General features: G+C 40.2%; 2 protein-coding genes across 3 annotated transcripts in view; one reads left to right on the forward strand and one right to left on the reverse strand.

Moving 5' to 3' along the window:
* Positions 1-21,814, reverse strand: part of klhl20 (kelch-like family member 20) — a 70,303-nt gene that overhangs the window by 39,289 nt on the left and 9,200 nt on the right. For both annotated transcript variants that reach the window (XM_072274335.1, XM_072274336.1), the window contains exon 2: positions 10,164-10,737. In XM_072274335.1, coding sequence (XP_072130436.1) covers positions 10,164-10,706 — 543 coding nt within the window. In that variant the 5' untranslated portion in view covers positions 10,707-10,737. The remainder of the gene's footprint in view (positions 1-10,163; positions 10,738-21,814) is intronic.
* The window catches only part of ankrd45 (ankyrin repeat domain 45), a 39,710-nt gene continuing 34,840 nt past the window's right edge, over positions 16,945-21,814 (forward strand). The window contains exon 1 of the mRNA XM_072274560.1: positions 16,945-17,000. Coding sequence (XP_072130661.1) covers positions 16,945-17,000 — 56 coding nt within the window. The remainder of the gene's footprint in view (positions 17,001-21,814) is intronic.

Here is a 21,814-nt window from a genome sequence, read left to right on the forward strand (position 1 = left end):
TGTTGGGGCCAACTTCCTGCTTTTAATGCTGAAATATTTAGCAGGCCAGGCAACATCTATGGAGTGTAAAACACAGTTAACTGCTTCTCTCTTCACAGTTGTTGCTAAACCTGAGTATTTTTAGCATTTTCTATTTATTTTTCAGTGTTCATCTTCCAGATTCTTCCTTTGTCAACTGTACTCCCACTAAAATGTTAACTCAGCTTCTCTTGACACTTAATAAACACAAGAAATTCTGTAGATGCTGGAAATACACAGTAATACACACAAACCACTGGAGGAGCTCAGCAGGTCAGGCAGCATCTATGAAAAGAGATAAAGACTTGACATTTTGGGCCGAGACCCTTAATTAGGACAGGGTCTCAGCCCGAAACTTTGATTTTTTTATTCCTTTCAACACCTGACCTCCTGAGTTCCCGCAGCATTTTTTGTGCGGTTCCTTTTGCACTTCTTGTCAACCAGTTGTTCATGACCAACGTTCATCTCCACAGCCTACAACTGCCTACCTCTCTGATGTCAACATTTGATCTCAAGTATTACCCCATCGTCAACCTTCCTTTCCACTCCAAAATTCTTTAATTTTGTTACTGCCTCTTCAGTGTATTTGATTTCATGCAGGATAAGAGAGAAAAGAAGCGACCAACATCTCTAAAATGTTATTCAAACTCCAATTTGAGGATGAAGGACACACGTTCAGAAGTTTCAGATCAGTAACTTTACATCTTGTAAAATGGCCTCCAGGCAACATTGTTCTCAATTCTACACAAACAGTTAACCTCCCCACAACTGTAGTAAATGCCAGAAAACTATTTGATTGTTAAGTAGTCCTGATATATTCCAATATTTTAGAGTACTCTATAAATTATTGTTCTTTTTAAAACTGAGAATCATAACTAAGCAAGAGTATAGCTGACAAATAATGCTGCAAAATCATCAGCTGAACTCACCTGTTAGACTGTTTTCCCTCAATGGCTCAGGTAGTAAACTTGCTGTTATGTAGCTCAGAAATATACTTAAAGACAGGATTGAATCGTAGAACCCAAGGGCAGTGATGGGCTAATTAGTCAAATAGACCTGTGATGTAACACTTGCTTCCATTATGATCTTATAAAATATGTGAAAACTTCTTGCGAGTGCAACATACAATCACCATTCATGTATGCATAAACACTGATTTTGACAGATTTAGCACATGGAACAAACCATATATTAAGTGGCTGGACATGCAACATGCTTCGCGTGTAAACGTAAATTTGCTGGATCAAATAACAATAGCACAAAAAGATCGTTACTTATCTTTTCACCCGCTTATTTCTTCGCTCTCAGCCGGCAAGTGAACTTGGACCTGACATCAGGGAGAGAAACGTTCTCATCTCCCCGGCAGTTCAACAAGTTCACTGCCTGATGTCAGAATTGTTAGAAGTTATAAGGCCACCGATACAAAACAACAATGAGTTTGATAAGCATTCCAACCAAGTTAATTAAAGAAAGTCCTACCTGGTTTGTTGGAGCCAGAACTTAATTATAAAGATAAGAACATACATCAAATTTATGCTTAAGAAAGGAATGTTCTGTCTAATTTCCGACAGGTACTGCCTTTTGTCAAAATCAAAAGGTGTGAAAAGCCCAGAGACATTTTATGTGGATCTGGGTGAACTTTAGCCCTCATCTTGCTCCAAAGAAAGCAGCTGTGAGGCAGTATTCAAACACACTGCAGTCACCCACAAAATACACATAGTCGTTACTTAACCCATTGTTTACAGGAATCTGAAAATCCCCCATTCCCTTACACTTTATCACCAGGACATCATTAAGTCACCTGCTACATCACCACCAGGAGATCACCTAGCAAAACCTATAATGGACAATAATTTGGGCACCAGCGCAATGCTATTAGAGCTCAGGGTATTTTGGAGTTCAGAGTTCAACTCCGGTGCCATTCTGTAAGGAGCCTCTGTACATCCTCCTTGTGAAATGCGTGGCTTTTCCCTGCTCCGTTTTCCTCCTACAGTCCAAAGATGTATCGGGTAGGTCATTGTAACTGTCTTGTAATAGGTTATAGTTAGGCACGTGGCCAAGTGGTTAAGGCGTTCGTCTAATGATCAGAAGGTTGCTAGTTCGAGCCTCAACTGTGGCAGCGTGTTTGTGTCCTTGAGCAAGGCACTTAACCACACATTGCCCTAGAGTCTGTGCAAGGAGTGGCGCCCCACACAGACTTCCAATCTGCACCTTGTAAGATATGAAAATGCCCGAAGCAGGCCTCTCATGGTCTGAGTCGACGTTCCCTCCCTAATCAGGTTTGTTGGGGGTTGCAGTGGTGGCATGGCTTAAAGGGCTAGAAAATTTCATATTCTCTCCTTCCCTACTTTTTCCTTCCTGTAATCTTTTTTTCTTTCCCTCTCTGGCCTCTTCTCACCTGTCTATTTTCTTCCCCTGGTGCTCCTCGTTCTTCCCTTCCTCCTATAGTCCACTCTCCTGGCTGGCTTCACCTGTCACTTTCCAGCTTGACTTCCTTCCTTTCCTTGCACTATTTTATTCTGTCATCTTCCCCCTTCCTTTCTATTGCTGATGAAAGGTCTCGGCCCAAAAAGTCAACTGAATATTAATTTCTATAGATGCTGCCTGACCTGTTGAGTTCCTCCAGCATCTTAGGTGTGTTGTTCTGGATTTCCAGCATCTGCAGAATCTCGTGTGTTTAAAATCAGTAGACATTGGTTTGAGGTGAGAGAGGAAAGATTTAAAAGCAATTTCAGAGGCAAGTTTTTCCACACATAAGATGGTAGTTTTATGGAATGAACTGCAAGAGGCAGTGGTAGAAGCACTTAAACGACCTTCGGACAGGTACTTGTATAGGAAAAGGAGAAGGATATGGGCCTAATGTGGGAAAAGGGATTAGTGTAGAAAGGCATCACAATTGGCATGGATGTGTTAGGTTTGTTTCTGTGATACACAGTTCTATAACTTCTATGACTGTAGATCTTTGCCTACTCAATTAACTTACCTATATCACTTTACAGGGATCTTTGCCTACGCAGTTAACTTACCTATATCTCTTTATAGGGATCTTTGTCTACTCGGTTAACTTACTGATATCCCTTTATAGCCGCCTAATGCCCTCTTCACAGCTTATACAGGTTTCCCCTGCTATCCGAAAGTAGAGCATTCCTATGAAACCTTTTGTAAGCCGAAATGGTGTAAAGCAAAGAAGCAATTATCATTAATTTATATGGGAAAAATTTCTGAGTGTTCCCAGACCCAAAAAATAACCTACCAAATCATTCCAAATAACACATAAAAACTAAAATAACACTAACATATCGTAAAAGTAGGAATGATATAATAAATACACAGCCTGTATAATTAGTACGAATGGTGGACGCAGGCAAGTTCAACGCACGCACAATGTCTTTATTTCGTTCACCATGATCGAAACGCTTAACTACGTCCAGTTTTACGCTAAGCGTAACACCCTTACGAGCTCTTTTAGGCTTTTCTGATACCTTAGGACACATCTTGCTAACAGATGCACAAAATAAATCGAGATAAAGCACAGATGCTCACACACACAGTTCAAAGCTATGGCAGCTTGATGCTGAGATGCTGAGTGTAGTTCCCGGGGAAGGAGCTTGGCAGCACCACACTTGCTGCTCGGGGTGCGCGCTGCCTCTATAACGGCTCGCTACAAAACAAATGCTGAATGCTACTTTCGCTTTTCGCCTTTTTTCGTAAAAGCAAAAATCCTCCGGATTTTTTTCAGTTAGCAAAAATAGGTACTAATGTAAGTCTCTCGTAAAAGCAAAGTGGCGTAAAGCGAACTTACAAAAAGCGGGGGATACCTGTATTCCAATCTGGCAACTTCATCATTAGTTCCTACATTCAAACCAATGGCATAAATTCAAAAGGTTAATCACTATTACACAACTCTCATCACATCTTGCCAAGAAGAAAAAAAATTAAGTCTACTTTTTTTTCTGCTGAACTAGCCAGTCATCTCTCCATATTACCCTCTACACAAACTGCTTTTATTTCCTTTAATAACTTTTGATGTAGCACCTTACTAAATGACTTCTGGAAATCCAAGATTATTTCTTCTTATCCACAAGAGGTTATTTCTTCAAAGAATTCCAACAAATGGTTAAACATGATTAAGCAATATGGACATTGCCTGATTACCTGGATGCTCTTCTCTAAGTGTCCTGCTATAATGTCTTCAATAAAAGCTTTAACATTTTCTGTATAAAATTAAGTGAACTGGCCTGCAGTTTCCAGCTTTCCCCACACTGAAGTGGATTTACATTTGCTGTTTAATGGAACCTTCACTGAATCAGACAAATTTTGAAAATTAATTATGACTTACTGGCAGTTTTCTTTAATCCACAAGATGAAGTCCATCAGGGAGTCCAAAGCAGAGGTTGACAGGTTCTTGATTAGTAAGGGTTTCAAAGGTTACAGGGATACAGCAGGGAATAGGGGTTGAGAGGAATAATAAATCAGCTATGACGGAATGGTGGAGCATACTCAATAAGCCAAATGGCTTAATTCAGCTCCTATGTTTTATGGGTCCAGAGAAATGTCAGGCAGCTCCAACAAATTAGAAACCTGGAAAACCCACAGCACAATACAGGCCCTTTGGCCCACCATGCTGTGCCAAACATGTACTTACTTTAGAAATTATCTCAGATTACCCACAGCCCTCTATTTTTCTAAGCTCCATGTACCAATCCAGGAGTCTCTTAAAAGACCCTATCGTATCTGCCTCCACCACTGTTGCCGGCATCCCATTCCAAGCACTCACCACTCTCTGTGTAAAAAACTTACCCCTGACATGTCCTCTGTACCTACTTCCAAACACCTTAAATCTGTGTCCTCTCATGTTATCCATTTCAGCCCAGGGAAAAAGCCTCTGACTAGCCACAAATCAATGCTTCTCATCATCTTATACACCTCTATCAGGTCACTGCTCATCCTCCATTGCTCCAAGGAGAAAAAGCCAAGTTCACTCAACCTATTCTCATAAGGCATGCTCACTAATCCAGGCAACATCTTTGTAAATCTCCTCTGCACCCTTTCTATAGTTTTTACATGCTTCTTCTAGTGAGGAGACCAGGACTGAGCACAGTACTCCATGGGGTCTGACCAGGGTCCTATATAGCTGTAACATTACCTCTCAGCTCTTGAACTCAATCCCATGGTTGATGAAGGCCAATCCATCGTATGCCTACTTAACCACACAGTCAACCTGTGCAGCAGCTTTGAATGTCCTGTGAACTTGGACCCCAAGATCCCTCTAATCCTCCACACTGCCAAGAGTCTTACCATTAATACTATAATCTACTATCATATTTGACCTACCAAAATAAACCACCTCACACTTTACCTGGGTTGAACTCCATCTGCCACTTCTCAGCCCAGTTTTGCATCCTATCAATGTCCTGCTGTAACCTCTAACAGCCCACCACATTATCCACAACACCCCCAACCTTCGTATCATCAGCAAATTACTAACCCATCCCTCCCTCCACTTCCTCATCCAGGTCATTTATAAAAATCACGAAGAGAAGGGATCCCAGAACAGACCCCTGAGGCACACCACTGGTCACCAACCTCCATGCAGAATATGACCCGTCTACAACCACTCTTTGCCTTCTGCGGGCAAGCCAGTTCTGGATCCATAAAGCAAGGTCCCCTTGGATCCCATGCCTTCTCAATAAGCCTTGCATGAAGTACCTTATCAAATGCCTTGCTGAAATCCATATATGTGTTTAGTCACATTCCCAAAAAATTCAATCAGGCTTGTAAGGCCTTTGACAAAGCCATGCTGACTATTCCTAATCATATTATGCCTCTCCAAATATTCATAAATCCTGCATTAAGTATCAAATCAACATCTTTCAAAAAAAAAAGCAAGCATCAGTACTTCCAAATACAGCACGAACCTGCATGTTACCCAGGCCAACTCATTACCAAAGGCATCATTTTAAGATCTTACAAAATGTGAGTTCCACATAGCAGTGGTAATAACATTTACCCTTAATGAAAATATACCACAGGCCTCAAAATATCTAAACATTGGGACTGATCCAACTGCAGATTGAAAGCTGACCTTTTCAAAAAGAGTCATCTGCAAGCAGCTACTCATTTCTCCACATAACCCCACCTATCTTTATTTGCAACACATACTCAAATGCTAGAAATGAGCAGCAGCCTATCTTCAACACAAGAAAATCTGCAGATGCTGGAAATTAAAGGGACACACACAAAATGCTGCAGGCCAGGCAGCGTCTATGGAAAAGAGTAAACAGCCAATGCTTTGGGCTGAGACCCTTCATCAGGACTGCAAAGCAAGGGGAGAAGTCAGAATAAGGAGGTTGAGTCAGGGGAGGGGAGGAAAAAGTATAAGATAGCAGGTGATAAGTGAAACCAGGAGAGGGGGAGGGGGGGTGACTGGTGAAAGACAAAGGGGTATCTAAATAGAAGAGGGGGAGAAAACCAGGAAGAAAGGGAAGGTGGAGGAGCACCACAGAGGGAGGTGATGGGCAGGTAAGTAGATAAGGTGAAAGAGGCAACAAGAATGGGGAATGTGAAGGGGGAGGCCCCCCTTCACCATTTCCATTCCTGTTTCCCTCTCTAACCTGGGGGGAGGGTGCAATTACTGGAAATTCGAGAAGTCGATGCTCATGCCATTAGGTTGGAGGCTATCCAGATGGAATACAAGGTGTTGCTCCTCCAACCTGAGTGTGGCCTCATCATGGCAGTAGAGGAGGCCCTGGACTGACATGTTGGAGTGGAAATGGGAAGTAGAATTGAAATGGTAAATGGGTGGCCCTCGGGAGATCCCGCTTTTTGTAGTCTCTGTCCTCTCCTATCAGATTTCCCCTTCTCCAGTTCTTTATCAACTTCCCAGCTCATTACTTCACTCCCTTCTCCTCTCCCAGTTTCATCTATCACTTGTCAACTTGTACTTCTTCCTCCCCCCCACCCCCCCCCCACCATCTTACTCTGACTTCTCCCCCTCCTTTCCAGTCCTAATGAAGGGTCCTGGCCTGAAACTTTAACTGTTTACTCTTTACCATAAATGCTACCTGGTGTGCTGAGTACTTGCAGCATCTTGTGTGTTGCAGCAGCCTATCAGCTGCAAACTAAATTAAAACGGCTAATATATCAAGAAATCATCTATTCAGAATTCAAAGACTAAATGATTGATCATGAGACTTGAAATACAGAAAAGTACTAAAATGGCCCCTTTGTAATCAATTAGAAATACTATGACCAGAAGGAGGATTGCTCGGTATTTAACCCTAAATCAAAGGTATTGTCACAAGAGCTACTATTTCCTTCACTCAGGGCTAGATGAACTATTTTCAAGAAGATTCCACAATAGGGAATTAGTCCTTGTAGACTTATCTCAACCACAGCAATAGAGATGGGGGATAAAAATTCTAAAAGTTATTCCATGGAGATACAGGTGGTCCCCGTTTTCCGAACGTTTGCTTTACGACACCTCGCTGTTACGAAAGACCTACATTAGTTACCTGTTTTTGCTAACAGGTGTTTTCACTGTTACGAAAAAAGGCAGCGTGCGCCCCGAACAACAAAGCTCCTCCCCCGGAACTGCATTCTAGCCGCCATTGCTTAAACACCTGCTTTAACTCAATTTATTTTGTGCATCCGTTATCAAGATGAATTCTAAGGTATCGGAAAAGCCTAAAAGAGCTCGTAAGGGTGTTACACTTAGAGTAAAACTGGACATAATTAAGTGTTTCGATCGTGGTGAACGAAGTAAGGACATTCTCCACGCGTTGAACTTGCCTGCATCCACCATTCGCACTATTTCTACGCAGAGAGGAAGAACTTTGAAAGCTGCCAATGTTACTGTTGGTACTGCTCTTAGCAAAGTGGTCTCTCTTAATCGGCATCCAATAACGGATAAAATGGAAAGTCTATTGCTTGAGTGGATTGATGGGTGTACAAAACATGGTGTTCTGTTAAGTTTTTTTTATACTTAAGGAGAAATCGATCAGTCTTTTTGATAAGCTGAAACAGAAAGCACTGGACAATGGTGATGAAAGTGTTGCAAAAGTGGAATTTAAAGGTAGTCATGGGTGGTTTGATCGGCTTCTGAGGCGAGGGCAGCTTCATAGTTTAAGCAGTGGTCCCTAACCTCCAGGCTGCACCCAACACATCTTTAAGAAAAAAGCCAAAATAAACACGCTAAATGGCACGTAAATGTCGGCCCAAATCAGAGGCGATTGCCAATTGCGTCACGTGGTTATTCGTATAAGTGTTTAACTGTGACGAAACTGCAATTTATTGGAGTCTTCCCAATTCCGGTAAGTGAAACTACACTGTACACACATTACTTCTACTTTATATAGGCTGTGTATTTTTATGTGTTACTTGGTATGATTTGGCAGCTTCATCACTTAAAGGTTACTGGAGAAAGTGTTTCTGCTGAGAGCGCTTCCGCGAGATTTTCGCTGCTCTAGACAGTGTTGCAGAAAAGTATTTCTACTTTATATAGGCTGTGTATTTATCATACCATTCTTGCTTTTACTATATGTTACTGTTATTTTAGGTTTTATGTGTTATTTGGCATGATTTTGTAGGTTTTTTTTGGTCTGGGAACGCTCAAGATTGTTCTCCATATTAATAAATGGTAATTGCTTATTCACTTTATGACATTCCAGCTTATGAACCATCTCATAGGAACGCTCTACCTTCAGATAGCGGGGGAAACCTGTATTCTTGCTCATGCTCGACTTAGCCACAAAACATACCCTTTTCCTGTTCTCTAATAGCTTCTAATGGAGAAGGAAACACATATGTTTCTTAAGAAACTTTAAGCTTGATTTGCATTGTAGCACATGATAGCTTAGCAGTTAGCATAATGCTTTACAATGCCAGTTATCACGATTGGGGTTTAATTCCCACCAGTGTCTGTAAGGCATTTGTACATTCTCCCATTGAAGGCAATGTTTCCTCCCGGTGCTCCAGTTTCCTCATTTCAAAGACATATGGGTTAGAGTTGGTAAATTGTGACCACGCTGTTAGCAATGGAAGCACAGAGACATTTGCAGGCTGCCCCAAGCACATCCTCGGTCTACGTTGATTATTGACACTAACGACACATTTCACTGTATGCTTCGACGTACATGTGACAAATAATCTTTAATCTTTATCAGATATAAAGAATGGTCATTTCAGCAAGACACCATTGTCCTACCAACATGTGTGAAGGCTTGATTCAGAAAGGAAAGGAGAACAAACTCAATGGGTATTTTATGAATAGCTTATGTAAACAGACAAGAGGAGAGTAATTCTTTTCAAGTGAGATACTTGTTTTTGATTTCTGCAGATTTTAAATGAGGTTTTTATATAATGGAAAGCAGAGAAATGCAATGGAATTTAATAGATACAATGATTTCCAATTCCTCTCCATTTCCCACTCTGATATTTTCTTAGTAAAGAAAATCAGACATTATGCAACATAGGTAGCTTATGGCAAAGGAATGCTTTGCACTACTCAAAGGTTACCCAAATACTCTAAGATAACAAAACCTTTAAATTCCCTTCCCTAATCAGAAACTGAACGGTGTTCGCTCATCACTGCCTTAAAATAATAAATCAGAAACTGAACGGTGTTCGCTCATCACTGCCTTAAAATAATAAATCAGAGGCATAGCCATGTCTGTGAACTATCTGAAATCACAAAAACATGCCTATACTCTATTATTGTCAAAACATGTTCAGTGCATTATGTTAACTAGTTGAGATGCATGTAGTACAGCAAATCTGGTGGCGTGGACTGGATCAATTTTCTGAAGATCCCAGCCACCACCACTGTGCAGGGGCTTCCACCATTGAAAAACACTGGCAGAAATATCTAGTAGATATTCAAGAGATCCATTCTTATACATTCACAAGTCACTCTTCAGCTTCCATTTTCCAAGAAATAAAATAATTCTATTACCTCACCTACTTACCATTAAAAGTTGCAAGCAAAAATTGATTTCAAAATAATTAAATTGACAACAACCAATTTTACTGCACCATGAACATTCAATTGTGAACATGGAACAAATGCGGCAGTGTCATGGGGGCCACTACTTAAGTTTAAATGCGCAGAGAAAATGTGAACCTTGTCCCTTTTCATTAGCCCTTACCTCTTGGAAGTTGTGCTGAGTGAATTTGTCAGCAATGCGGAGCAGTTCTCTGCAGGAATGGGTGTCAGCAAAAGCTCTGATCCCTAGGCAGTTGGAGGGATCAAGTTGTCTTTTCAGGAACTCGCAGCAGGCCTCTTGGATCTCAGCCAGCTGCAGGAGGCAAGCTGCTGGCAGCAAGGTCTGTACATTCCCCTCTTCTACTGTTATCTGAGACGTGTATGCAAAGTCAATTAAAAGCTCCATAGCTCGCTCATCGATGTCACGAATCACTACCTCCGTTTGCCGGCTTTCTGCAAGCTCACCAGTGAACATGGCTCGGAAGTAAGGGCTGCAGGCAGATAAGATAACTCGATGTGCATAAATCTTTTTTGCACCCACAACCAGTACCACATCACAGAGTTCCCGGTGCTTCCTCAGAAGATTAATCACTTCTAAAGTCTGTCGGGGATGCTTGTCTGATACAAATGGCATCCTAGCTGGTTGAGGTACACCCTCAGGCAGCTTGTTGGGATCGCCGAGTGTACATCGGCTCGTGACATCCATTCTGATCTCTCCTGGGCAGACACTGATACACCTGAGAAAAGAAAAGAACATTTCTTATCAAATTTACACATCATTTGCAATCAGTTCAACACTGTGCAATGTTAATATTAATTTTCCATCATTTTGAAACAATACACAAATCTATGGCAGGTTACTTGCCCCAGTCACAACACCTTACTGCAAAATCCATCATCAAGCAGCTCGAAATCCGTACAAGAAGGTGGAACAGAAGAGCGCTAGTGTGGATTGCAGACAGAAATAGAAGAAATCACTTTGTCAATGAATTCCCTTTAGCACATACTCAGGATAATCACTGATAGTGTTCATTGACACAATTATAGAAAGAATAGCCAGAAGGATACAAAGGATAACAGACAGAAGACTTAAAATAACAGTACAGTTGACGTTTCGAGTCTTCCCAAAGGGTTTCAGCCCGAAACGTCATGTGTACCTTTTTCCTAGATGCTGCCTGGCCTGCTAAGTTCCTCCAGCATTTTGTTTGTGTTACCAGGATTTCCAGCATCTTCAGATTTGCTCTTGTTTGTGAGCCTTAAAATAACATTTTAAAAATACTTTCATACTCTGCTCTGACAGTGAACCACAAAATGACTGATTGTTATCTGGTACAATCTACTTTAGTGTTCAACCACAAAGGATCAATCAGTGAAGGTTAGAAGAGCAAATATATGCTATTGAGATCACAATAGTGGTGTTCATGAAATGACCAGAGTTTATAAGCATTATCCACCAATACAGCAATATGACCTCTGGCTACAATGTCATAGTCAACAGTTAATTTCAGTTTTTTTGTCACATCTGCCACATCTGACCATGACCATACAATGAGAAAAGAACATTGAAAAAAATCTGAAAACAAACCTGGGGAACAATTATCAGATTTTACATCTGTAAACCTAGATACCCAGCTCAAGAACAGCAAAAGCAGTACGCAAAAATGGAATTAACTTTTGAAATCCACACTTGATATGCCACAGAAGAGATGGCATATAACAGATACTTAAAAAAGGCTAGACTGCTAGGTAGGTAATAAACAGTAAGTACTCCAGTAACTCCATTAATGCATCATGTACAACAGACTTACTGAATAAACTTCCTTAGGAAAAGGAAAAATAAGAAAAATAAAACATAGTATATTGCACCAGAACAATGCAATATTTTGAGTTTCCACCAGTTTTGTTTCTTCTCTTTTAGCTATTGAACCTTACTATGTTTCATTGCCATGAAGTTCATGGCAATTCGCCCATAGCTATTATTATACAAGTATTTTACTCTGAGCTGGCATATTTAGGCTAACAGCTGTCTGAGCTAAGATCAGCTAATCAGAATTGAGGAACAAATTCACAGAACTGCAAATTTATTACATATCATCTGTATCTCTACCTAATTAGCACTGTGAAAATCTAACAATGAGCAGTTAGAAGTTTTGGGGAACATCCACATTATATTCCAAAGTTCAAAGTAAATTTATTATTAGAGTACATGCAAGTCACTTTATTTCTTATGGACATACCCAATAAATCCAATAACCACAACAGATTCAATGAAGGACTGACTGCACCAACAAGGCAGACAACCAGTGATCAAAAGACAACAAACAGTGCAAAAACAAAAAGAAAGAAAAATAGGAAATAATAATAATAAAGAAATAAGCAATAAAAATTGAAGACATGAGATAAACAGTCCTTGAAAGTGAATCTATAGGTTGTGGGAACGGTTCACTGATGGGGCAAGTGAAGTTGAATGAAGTTATCCCCTCTGGTTCAAAAGCCTGACGGTTGAGGGGTAATAACTGTTCCTGAACCTGGTGGTGTGGGTCTTGAGGCTCCTGTACCACCTTCTTCTTGATGGCAACAGCAAGAAGAGAACATGACCTGGGTGGGGATCCCTAATGATGGATGTCGCTGTGAGGTGGGTTTTACCCATGATAGACTGAACCATATATGATTTTATATCATATATGGCCTGGCCTGCTGCATTCACCAGCAATTTTTATGTGTGTTGCTTGAAATTCCAGCATCTGCAGATTTCCTCTTGTTTGCATATATGATTTTATATGATTTTCTATTCAAGGACATTGGTGTTTCCATACCAGGCACTTTAGAATCATTTTATGCATAGTCAAATCCCAAAGATGTATGTTAATTGGCTTTAGTCTGCTTTTGTTGTTGTAGAGGGATGAGTGTTGACCAGATGACTGAAAGGAATCAATACTACACTCCATATAATGCCGCAGGATATTCACATCATTCAGCCTGTTATAATTCAAGTTCTGAAATGGAGCATGAACTCTTACCCCATCAACCAAACTGCTAAGAGTGAAACAAACTTTGCATCACCAAGTCTTGATGTGATTTTGCTTGCATCATTTACACAATGTAGATGCAATTATTAAGGTGACCCTCATCTGAGAATATTACTAGCAAAGTCTTGCAGGGTAAAAATCTTTCCATGCAACTGGAGAGAATTAACCAAAGGAACAGGGAAAAGAATTCCTGGGCAATGGCTTAATTAATAAATGGGTAACATAACACAGTGGGGACATGAAAGACTGTAGATGCTGAAATCTAGAGCAAAAAAAAGCAGCCTACTGGAGGAACTCAATGGGTCAAGCAGCAGACATACAGGAAAATCTAGTCTCAACGTTTCAAGTAGGTCCAGATGAAGGGACCATGACTCTCAATTTATCACCACAGATGCTGCTTGACCCCTGAGAACCTCCAGCAATATTGTTCGATGCAATACAATACCATGTTACAATTGGGGGGAAATGAAGTAATCAATGCACTTATAATGGTGAATTGCTTCCTTATCATTTGAGACATTTAGATAGACTCATTAATTTTGAGTGATTAGAATGGGATAAAGACAGGCCTTGCACCAGGGTTGCACATGTATTACAATATACAGCAGCACATGTTTCTTTGTGTCTCTTTCCCATCAATGTTTAAGTTTTCATACGATGGCATGAAATCTACAATACCCAGGAGCGCAAGGATGGAGAGAGGGGAAGGCAAAATATAAAGTCTTAACAACAACCTTATCTGAGAGCATTGTCTATCTCACAACGCATTAAAATTATGCCAATCAACGTATTCATAATACAGAGCTCTGCTGTATCTCAACTAAAAAGTTAGTTAACAATATAGCCTCATGCAGTTCCCTCATCAGTATTTGGATTGGAACAATCTTGCTGTTCTTTGCCAGTTCTAATGAAAATAGGGTGTGAAGTTTTCTCTAACATGTTAGTAAAGTATTTATTATGTACTGAATTTGAATTTATTTAAATCTGTTCCACAACATGAAGGAGTCACAATGTACAGACATGAGAATTTATAAGTCTAATAGCTCGTAGAAAGAAGCTGTCCCGTAGCCTGTTGATCCTGGCTTTAATGCTGCGATACCATTTGCCAGACAGAAGCAGCTGAAACAGTTTATGGTTGGGATGACTGGTGTCCCCAATGATCTTCCAAGTCTTCCTTACGCACCTGCTGCTGTAAATGTCCTCAATGGAGGGAAGTTCACATGCGCTGGGTTGTCCGTACCACTCTCTATGGTGCCCAGTGATCAAGGTTGGTGCAGTTCCCTTATCAGACGGTGATCAGCCAGTCAGGATGCTCTCAATGGTGCCCCTGTAGAAGGATTTGGGGGCTTATGCCGAACTTCTTCAGTCATCTGAGGTGGAAGAGACGCTGTTGCGTTTTGTTTTGCCACACACTTGGTGTGTACAGTCCAGTGATATCTTCGGTGATGTGTATACCAAGGAACTTGAAACTACTCACCCTCTCAACTACAGTTCCATTGATGTTGATTGGGGTGAGCCTGTCTCCGTTCCTCCTGTAAACCACGAACGTCTCTTTTGTTTTTTGTACACTAAGGGAGAGGTTGTTCTCTTGGCACCACTGCGTCAGGGTGTTAAACCTCTCCTCTAGGCTGTCTCATCACCATTAGAAATAAGTCCGATCAATGTTGAGTCATCTGCAAATTTATTCAGCAGACTGGAGCTATTTGTGGCAGCACAGAAATGGGTATAAAGGGAGTAGAGGAGGGGACTCAGGACACAACCCTGGGGGGCACCTGTGTTGAGGTCAGTGGGGCAGAGGTGAGGAAGTCCATCCTTACCACCTGTCAGCGATCCGAAAGGAAGTCCAGGATCCAGCTGCAAAAGGTGGGGTGCAGGCTGAGGTGTCTGAGCTTCCTGCCAAGTCTCTTTCGTGATTCATCTCTTTCCACATTTTTGCCATTTTAAAATTGTTGTGTTTTTAAAATTTGGCTCTTCTACTGCCCAACAAAGATAGATTCTCAAAGTTTTCCTTATCCCGCTACAGGAAAACTTACAACTCCCTCAAGATCCGTATTATGCTTTCTTCTTTCTGAACTCCAACATCTAATTATTTCAAAAGTTAAAATCAAGATTATTGTCATACATATATACACAGGTGCATTGAAAACTTACTTGCAACAGCATCATTGTCACACAGCATCAGCATCACAAGAAAAACATATACACAAATTTTACAAGATAGTACACAATTGGAACACAAAAAAAACAAAGTCCACTTCAGTAGCAATTGATCAATGACTACATTTCATTAGGAGTTTAAGTAGATTAGGTATGTCACCAAAGACTCTAGCAAATTTTGATAGATGTACTGTGGAGAACATTCTGACTGGTTGCATTCTCACTGTCTGGTATGGAGGCCCCACTGCACAGGATTGGAAAACGCTGCAGTGGGTTATAAACTCAGTCAACTTCATCATGGGCACTGGCCTCTGGACCATCATTAGGGACCCTCACCATCCAGGACACGTCTTCTTCTCATTACTACCATCAGGGAGGAGGTACAGAAGACTGAAGACACAAATACAACATTTTAGGAACAGCTTCTTGCCCTCTGTCATCAGATTTTTGAATGATGCTTGGATCCATTAACATTACCTCAATATTTTGCCCCTTTTGCACTATTTATTTATTTTTTATATTTTTTTAATTATACCTGATAGAATTTTAATGCATTGCACTGTGCTGCTGCCACAAAACAACAAATTTCACAAAACATGTCAGTGATAATAATAAACCTGACTCTGATCAAAGTGGTCAAAGTATTGCTAAACTGTAGTGAATACAGTTGTCCTGGTTGGTTCAAAAACTGAATGGCTCAAGGAAAGCAGCTATTCTTCAACCTGATGATGAGGAACTTTGGGATTCTGAACCTGCTGCCCGATGGTAGCTGCGAGAAGATAGCATGGCCTACATGTTGGGAATCTTTGATGATAGATGTTGCCTTCTTGGGGTAGTGTCTCACAGATACTACCAATGGTGGGAGGGATGTTCTTGCGATATATTGGGCTGAGTCCACTGCTCTCTGTAGCTCTTCGCATTCCTTTGCAATATTAATTGCCCTACCAGACCATGATATGAGTCTTTCAAGTCCATCTAGAAGTTTGTTAGAGTGTTCGGTAATATGCCAATCTCCCTTAACTGACATTGAGAGGTTGTTGTTCCTGCACCACTCAACCAGGTGTCCTGTCCATCAGTGTGTTGTTGGCATTGGAGTTGTGTTTAGCTACTCATTCACATGAGTATAGCAAGTAGTACAGGGTCTAACCACACAGCCCTGAGGTTCATTTGTGCTGATGGTCAGTAAGGAAGAGACATTACCAATCCACACTGATTGAGGTCCCAATGAGAAAACTGAAGATTCATTTGCAAAGGGAGGTCCAGAGGTCCAGGTCTTTAACCTTGATTAGGATGGGATAATTCTGTTAAATGCTGAGCTTTAGTCGATCTCTATCAAAGCATGTAAAAAAGGCATTGAGTTCACTCAGCAGTGATGGGCCATTGCCAATTCTGCTAACTGATCTCGACTTGTAGAAAGTAATACTGTTCAAGCTCTGACACAGCTGTGTTTCCAGTTTAGTCCAAAATCTCGGTGCTTGCAATGACATTCTGAATATTGTACTTTATTTCAATATCTTCAATTACCATTTAACTTCTGTACAATCTTCAGCCAATGGGCTAAGCATAACATTCTCATTATGGAGGAATTTGCCATCACACGGATCAAAGATGAAAGGGAATACCTACTTCGTTCACTCACAAGAAAAATTAGGATTCTGTGTTTTCTTTAGTATCAATTCTGGCTTTACTAGTAAAAAAAATAGTAACCATTAATGTACAACGAATGAGGTAACACAGCATAGTTCAAGTCCAGCTTGCATGGCGGAGAATGCTGAACCAAATCAAGATCATCTACTGATATTTACAAGAACAATGTAAGTCTTGGGCACAGTGCTGAAGGAGGTGAAAAGACTTCAATCCAATTATTTCTTAATCAGCTTCAATAACAGTTATGATTTGGCCAATGCTGTTGGACCTACTCCAGATTTATATTCCAAACTGTTCAATTTGGTTGGACTCAATGATAAACAAAACAGATCACAAGAACTTCTATACGTAAAGAGGAATTTTTTTTTTTGCATTGATCCATAATAGAAACAAAAGTAACAGAACAAAGGATCTGGTACAGATGAGGAATGGATATAAAAATAGCAACTTTTAGGAAAACAGAATAACCAGAGAAGTTATTAATGTTCCACATTTCAGAGTTTCAGAAGAGGTGGCTAAAAAGATAGTGGGTACTCTGGTTATCATCTTTTAAAATTCAAGATTCTGCAATAGTTGTCCCTGAAAATTATAAGTTACCAAATGTAACCACACTTGAGAAACTAAGGGACAAAAGCAATTTGGTTTTAGCATGTCAAGGCAAGTTAGATTCACTGATATGTGACAAAGGTCAATAAAACATGCATGAATGAGTCCAGTTCAAGTGAAATTGTAACATTTTAAAAACCTGTGCATTTTAACTGAAGGAGAACAGAGATAATTATAGCATGCAATCAAGGGAGGTAAACCAATTATAATGGGAGCAAAAAGATCTCTGCAAAAACAGATTACAACAATTATGAAAACATTTTCAGCTATGTCAGAATATAGAAACCAGAGGGAAAATTCAAACAGCTTCCAAGGCTATGATTTCCAAATAACTCTTTCAAATTTCTGCACTGAGTAGAATTATTACTAAAATAGGCAATAACATTACCTTAGTTAGATTAGAATCAAATCAGATTGAATCTTTCCTAAATTCAGGTATTGTTCCAGAATTCAAAAACAGGACACAAGTGCTGTGAGTCTTTGCCCACATCTGAAATAGAATGGTTTACCTTCGAAGTTTACTAACGCCAAAAAGAACATAAATTTGATTCTTCATGTAATTATAATATTATGCTGAAACTTATTGGAAATGTGGTATGTAAGATCACACAAAATGCACTTTAATAATAATTATTAAAGTGATTAGCTTTTTGGAGATAGTTAACTTCCAGGTAATGGCTTCCAGATTCATGAACATTTCAGTTTAGTTTGATATTGAATGGTAGAAATCCAGTAAAAAATATCAGAACCATACAACACAAAAATAGACCCTTCAGCCCATCAAATCCATGCTGACCATCAATCAACCTTTTAGATAAATTTTTAATAATCCCATTTTATTCTCTCCATATTTCTGTCAACTCCACCTAGATTTTAACCACTAACATAGCAACCACCTTGACTTTCTAAAACTTTCAATCAGGTTGCTCATACTAAATTATGTTAGTGAAGAATCTTGCAGTATCAATAGAAAATTAATCATCTGGAGTGGAGGTTAACTACAAGATTTTATCCAAAAGAAGAAATTCAGCCTTGTTTGGTCAGCATCAGCCTTAGGTACTTCACTGTTCGTTTCCTTTATTAATACCCTGGAATAGGATATTAGAGGCATGACAAGTAAGCAACTGTACATGGGTTAAGGATGTGAAGGAATACTGTCAAATTCAATACATTAAAGAAATGGGCCATGTGGCACTTAATTTGCATAAATGTGGTGCCATGCACACCATTAAGAAGTTACAACATAGGAAGCAGATTGTTGCCCTATCAGCTCTATTCCAGGACTATGCAAGTGCAATCCAGTTAGAGGAGCCGAGCTCCCCTTGCCTCTACCCTACCACTGCCCACATGCTGTCATCCCAAAAGACTCCATTCCAAATTCTAACAGCCGCCTGCTTAAAAACGTTTTCCTCAATTTTATTCTTCTGTCAATCAAGTTCAATCTATGACCTCTGTTCTTAAACTTCTGTCCATGAAATGATTTCTATGTACTCTGTCACCAACCACCATTATAGTAAATACTTCTATCAGATTTCTCTCAACCTTCACAATTCCATTTCTTCACATGACTCAAGTAGTTCAAACCTTACAGGACATGGTAGCCTAGTTGATTGATACCCCATCCACAACTAAAGCACTCACTCCATCACTGTTAAACAGTACCAGCAATTTCTACCATTTACAGGAAGCACTGCAGCAACTCGCCAAGACTCTTTAGACAGCACTTTCCAAATGTGTCACATCTACCATCTGGAAGGATAAAGGCAGCAGAAGCTTAGGAACACCACATCTGGAAGTTGCCCCCCCCATCCTGACTTGTAAATATGTTGCCCTTCCATCACTTAAGTAAAAACCCTTGAGCTCCTTCCTTAAAAACCACTGTGAGTGCACCCATACCTCCAAGATGCAGTGGTTCAAGAAGGCAGCTGACCACCATTTTCTCAAGGGAAACTAGGAACGGGCAATTAAAATGATGGCTCAGCCTGCAAAAGCAGCATCCTTGAATTAATACATAAAGTTATTCTCCAGTCAACCACATAACTAAAGCCTTTCATCACTGAATCATCCCGGGGAACCTGTTCCGTTCTTTGAGAATGTAACAGCGTAAATAAAGGGAAAACCATTCGATGTACTATATTTTGGGCATTCAAAAAGGTTCAAAGTTTAAAGTTCATATCACATTATCAAAGTATGTACATATTATACAAACTTGAGGTTGGTCTCCTTACCGGCAGCCACAAGACAAGAAACTCAAAAGAGCCCACAAAAAAAAACAAACATGCAATGTAGAGAGACAGAGACAGACAGCGAGAAAACAAATCATGCAAACAATAAAAGTAAGCAAATAGCATTTAAAATGAAAGTCAGTCTCAGACACAAACCCTGGAGCAGCATATAGAGTAAACATCACAGAGCCCACAAACACGAAGCCTGGAGCAGCACATAGAGTAAACATCACAGAGCCCACAGACACGAAGCCTGGAGCACCCAGAGCAGGCCTCAGCCTCAGTTCAGTGAAAAGCAGAATAAATATCGCGGAGCAGCAAGCAGAACCAGCCTAACTTCTGGTTCTGACATCCTGCCTTTTCAATCCACCTGGCCCGTCATTTTAAATCATTCCTCACGGACCCTGCCACATCGATACACTCTGGGCCTAGACCACATAAAGTTGGGAGAAAGCTATGAGAAAGAATCCAAGGAACATGAACAACTTCCTGGAGTTCCAATATGGCACAAGGTGTAGGACTGAGTTGCCTTATTATGCCTTTACTTATCTGATATTGATAAGCCCAGTTCAGAACATCAGTACTTCTTGTTAGTAAACAGTATGGATTGAGAGAGAATAAGTCCTGAGTATCATTGGAGACACGTCACTGAAAGATCACAACAAATATAAAGCTGCATATACAACTGAAAACAGTATGCCATCTGATCTGTAGGTATTACCGGCAATTTTTTAATGTCTATATTTCCAGTACATGCTGTATTTTTCCATTGGTAACAGATTACTGGACTGCATTCTGAGAATTATACAGAATTATATGGAGAAGCTAAAGTCAGATGTATCAATATTATAGTGGAGTAAAGAGAATTACAGAAGCATGAGAGAGGAGTTGACCAGAACTGATTGGAAAAGAACACTGGCAGGGATGATGGCAGAGCAGCAATGGCTGGAATTTCTGGAAGCAATTCAGAAGGTGCAGGATATTTACATCCCAAAGAGGAAGACATATTCTAAAGGTAAGATGACACAACCATGGCTAACAAGAAAAGTCAAAGCCAACATTAAAACCAAAGAGAGGGCATATAATAAAGCAAAAATTAGTGGGAAGTTAGAGGATTGGGAAGCTTTTAGAAAACAACAGAAGGCAACAAAAAAGTCATTAAGGTGAAGATGGAATACGAAAATAAGCTAGGCAATAATAAGAGGATACCAAAAGTTTTTTCAGATACATGAAGTGTAATAGAAAGGCAAGTGTGGATATTGGGCTACTGGAAAACGATGCTGGATAGGCAGTAATGGGGAACAATGGAGTAGCAGACAAACTGAATAAGTATTTTGCATCAGTCTTCACTGTGGAAGACACTAGCAGTATGGTGGAAGCTCCAGGCATCAGGGGGCATGAAATGTGTGAAGCTACCATTACTAGAGAGAAGGTTCTTGGGAAATTGAAAGATCTGAAGTCACCTGGACAAGATGTTGTACAACACAGAATTCTGAAAGAGGTGGTTGAAGAGATCATGGAGGCATTAATAATAATCTTTCAAGGATCAATAGATTCTGGAATGGTTCCGGAAGAATGGAAAATTGCAAATATCACTCCACTCTTCAAGAGAGAGAGACAGAAGAAAGAAAACTATAGGCCAGTTCGTCTGACCTCAATGGTTGGGAAGATGTTAGAGTCAATTATTAAGAATAAGATTGCAGGGTACTTGGAAGCACATAATAAAATAGGCCATAGTCAGTATGGTATCCTCAAGGGAAAATCTTGCCTGACAAATCTGTTGGAATTCTTTGAAGAAGTAATAAGGAAAATTGGTTGATGTTGTGTACAGTACTTGGATTTTCAGAAGTCCTTTGCAAGGTGACACATATAAGGCTACGAGCCCATGGTATTACAGGAAAGATTCAAGCATGGGTAAAGCAGTAGCTGACTGGCAGGAGGCAAAGAGTGGGAATAAAGGGAGCGTTTTCTGAGTGGCTGCCGGTGAATAGTGGTGTTCCACAGAGGTCTGTGTTGGGACTGATTTTTTTTGTTATATGTTAATGATTAGGATGATGGAATTGATAGCTTTGTTGCTAAGTTTGCAGATGATATGAAGGTAGATGGAGGGGTGGGTAGTTTTGAGGAAGTAGAGAGGCTATGTAAGGACT

This window comes from Mobula birostris, chromosome 12, assembly GCF_030028105.1.
Source record: "Mobula birostris isolate sMobBir1 chromosome 12, sMobBir1.hap1, whole genome shotgun sequence".
NCBI lineage: Eukaryota > Metazoa > Chordata > Chondrichthyes > Myliobatiformes > Myliobatidae > Mobula > Mobula birostris.